Below are 3,368 nucleotides of genomic sequence, written 5' to 3' on the forward strand. Positions count from 1 at the left end.
GAGCTCAAAAATAGTTTTGCATATTATGATTGCATGCGATTTGAGTCACGATATCCCCAAAAGGTATACAATGTTCATTATGTGAGCAATTCCCGAGACAGAAACCGACATAATGCCTCAAGTGAGTTCGATATTCAGCAGATAGAGGGCAGTATTTGTCACATCATTCCTGAGCAGATTTGATAGCAGCCCGATGGGAGGCATTGTCCGTGTCTTATCCGCACTTGTGAGTTGGAAACTACACAGAGAGCGGGTGGAAAACGAAGGGCAACATGCCTCGAGCAACCATTTCTGCTACGGACCGAATTCGAATTGTAACGCTGCTGCAAGAGGGATATCGCCAAGTGGACTTCGCTGTCCGTGTTGGAGTGAGCCAAAGTGATATCTCTCGAGTGTGGAAAAAGTTCAGGAAGACAAAATCAGTTGCTGACCGACCAAGGACAGGGCGGCCACGCAAAACAACACGCAGGGAAGATCGGTACGTGGTGAATTCGGCACGTCGTAGACCCACTGCAACTGTTACCAGTTTGTGCCAGGATCTGCGGAGGGCCTCAGGAGCGAATGTTTCCAATCAGACAGTGCGTAATCGAGTTCATGAGGAAGGATTGACGTCAAGAAGACCCATACCCAAGGTTCCTCTGAAACCACACCATAAGAGAGACCGTGTAAGGTGAGCAACAATGCACAGCGAATGGAGTCAGGAACAGTGGGAGCACATGCTCTTTACAGACGAGGTCACCATCGGTTTGCACCCGTTAAGCAAAAGCATAAGAGTTTGGAGACGATCAGATGAGAGATTGAACGAGCCCTTCATCCAGGAACGTCACCAGCAGCAGGGGGGCTCCATCATGTTTTGGGGTGGAATCATGTTTGGTCGACGTACGCCCCTAATTCCTCTCCAGGGTCACATGACTGGTCTGATGTACAGAAACGCTATTCTCGAACACATGGTAGCAGGTTTCTCTACAACTGTGGGGCATGGCTTCACGCTGGTGGATGATAACGCTCGACCACATCGAACCAGAGCGGTTCAAGAGTTCCTTAATATGCATGGCATTCGACGCCTAGTGTGGCCTGCGTATTCTCCAGACATTAACTGTGTGGAACATGCATGGGGACACCTGAAGCGAGCAATTGTCATCCGCGAAAATCCTCCTGTCAACTAGGTGCAATTGCGGGAGGCTGCCATTCAAGAGTGGGACAGTCTTCCTCAGGAGAAGTTGAATGCTCTTATCCTTAGCATGCCCCGTCGTGTTCAAGCATGCCTTCGGGCTCGAGGTGGCTATACACGGTACTGAACTCCCATCTGTTGATCCCAAGTTTACTTGCAAACCGTAGGTACATGGTATTGCACTGCCTTTCTTTTGTGTTTCGCATCCCACATTTTCAATCTTGTGCTTCTGGTGTGATTTTGTTTCTTCTGCATGGCTGCAGTGTTTTCTTTCTGTTTGTATGTCTCCCCTGTACTCTTGAATATGATTCCACGTATCTAGTATGTACAATAAAATGATCACAAATCCTGAATATGAAAAACTTTTTTTGAGCACTATAGTAATAAGCGAAAAGGAAGAATACTTTTTAACTGCATGAAATGGATTTTGAATTAGAACAGAAATTACTCGCTCGCGGCTAATTAAAAATTACAGTTTTAAATACTTAAAAAACATAAAAGTTACTAATTTATTAACATTCTAAAAATGGTGAAGCGAAAAGAATTGGTTGAAATGACATAACAATTTAATCTAAAGGACCCAGGAAAGGACAAGGAAGAACTTGGACCAATAGTCCACGGTGCCTCCACGATGAGCTCAAGCTCCATCAGACAAAAGAAAGGGGCTGAACCTCTCAGATGCTAAACAGGAACCAAGCCAGTATTGACTGCTGACGTCAAAACTTAATTGATGAAGCTGACCTATATTGTCAAAACCTCGAACTATCAAACCAGCTCAAACTATATAAGTAGCCATGTTTTGGGACCACACCTCCACATTGCTGTGACACTCATATGCTGTGTCATCTACAGAAATAGGTAACACTTTACTATACCTGAGACAGATTTCTTCAAACTTACAGGAGAAAGTACTTACGCAAATCATTTTCTGTAGCGTTGTTGATGTTCGGGAATGTAATTTTGATTCATTTTAATGCAAATGCATGTGGTTTTGTACGAAAATCTATTTCTGACGCGCTATTGCTGCTGCCGCCATTTGCTTCCTGCATGAGAGCAGAATACGCTCTCGTATTGTCCGTATATGCTAAATTGAACGAAAGGAGTGCTAATGGAACCAAACCTAACAGGCCTAACCTAACCTAGTAGGCATACCTCGTCCCCGTGATGGTTTGTGGGGCTATCGTGAATTTTTGGGCTAACGTCAATGGTTTTTCTGGCTCAAGGAACGATCAACGGTAAGCTATCGCCATGTTGTGTGTGGAAATAAACAAGAACAGTAAGTACTCGTAAATGTAAGAAATATACATTACTTTCCTAACAAATTCAATTATTTCACCTAAATAAGTGTTCCGGAATGCAGAATAGTACGTTAGCAATGTAAAAAGTACGAAAGAAATGATTCCCAGGTGTCTCAGGTATAGTAAAGTAGTACCCAGAAATATTTTAAAATGTTAGAACTGGGAAAATATAAAATGTTGCAAATTGTTAGCGAAACATTTCGATCGGGGTGTGTATTCATGTTCTACAACTCGAGTTCGATGCATAAAATTCTAACTTCAGATTTCAGCATGTAGTCCGAGCAATAGTGTGATTTAGAAAATGCACTCGTGTGAAAAGATCTAACATTTTTTTAAACAGTTATAATTACAATAAACAGTATCATTTTTCACCTTGGACATCTCGATCTTAAACCATCTTGAGTCTACAAAGAGAATTTGACTTTAAAGAATATTAAAGAAATATTAAAGATGTATTTATGTAGGAAAGCAAAGACATAATATATAATAAAGTTTTAGCTGTCAACTTTGAGAAATAAAATTCTACTGTTGAAAGAAAGTAAAAAACATGTTATATTGTTCTGTAAAACGTGTGTAAGTTGCTAATTGTGCTGAAGTAGGACCATCAATATTTTAGAAGTTTCTTCAATGTGACATCTACTGTTTTCCGTGCAACTATTGAACATGAGCCTTGCGGTTTGCGGCATCCTTTAAAGCAACTAAGAAAGGTTTTTTCAGGTGGTGAGTAATTAGCAACGATGACGATAGCACAAGAGAGAGCTCAGTGCGTGGTGTGGTATGCGAAAACGAAATCGTCAATTTCAGTCCAAAGACATTTCATACATGCGTTTGAACGGTAGCCACCAGACGTAAAGACAATTATGCCTTGGTGTGACAAGTTCCTAGCCACTCGGAGTGTT

General features: G+C 41.8%; 1 protein-coding gene across 1 annotated transcript; it reads left to right on the plus strand.

Annotated features, from left to right (window-relative positions):
• The first annotated feature begins 272 nt into the window (after positions 1-272).
• Positions 273-674, plus strand: LOC145979611 (uncharacterized). The gene has a single exon (XM_083112575.1). The coding sequence runs from the start codon at positions 273-275 to the stop codon at positions 672-674; it is 402 nt and encodes a 133-aa protein (XP_082968701.1).
• The last annotated feature ends 2,694 nt before the right edge of the window (positions 675-3,368 follow it).

The sequence above is a fragment of the Lepisma saccharinum genome, chromosome 26 (genome assembly GCF_977018435.1).
Source record: "Lepisma saccharinum chromosome 26, izLepSacc3.1, whole genome shotgun sequence".
NCBI lineage: Eukaryota > Metazoa > Arthropoda > Insecta > Zygentoma > Lepismatidae > Lepisma > Lepisma saccharinum.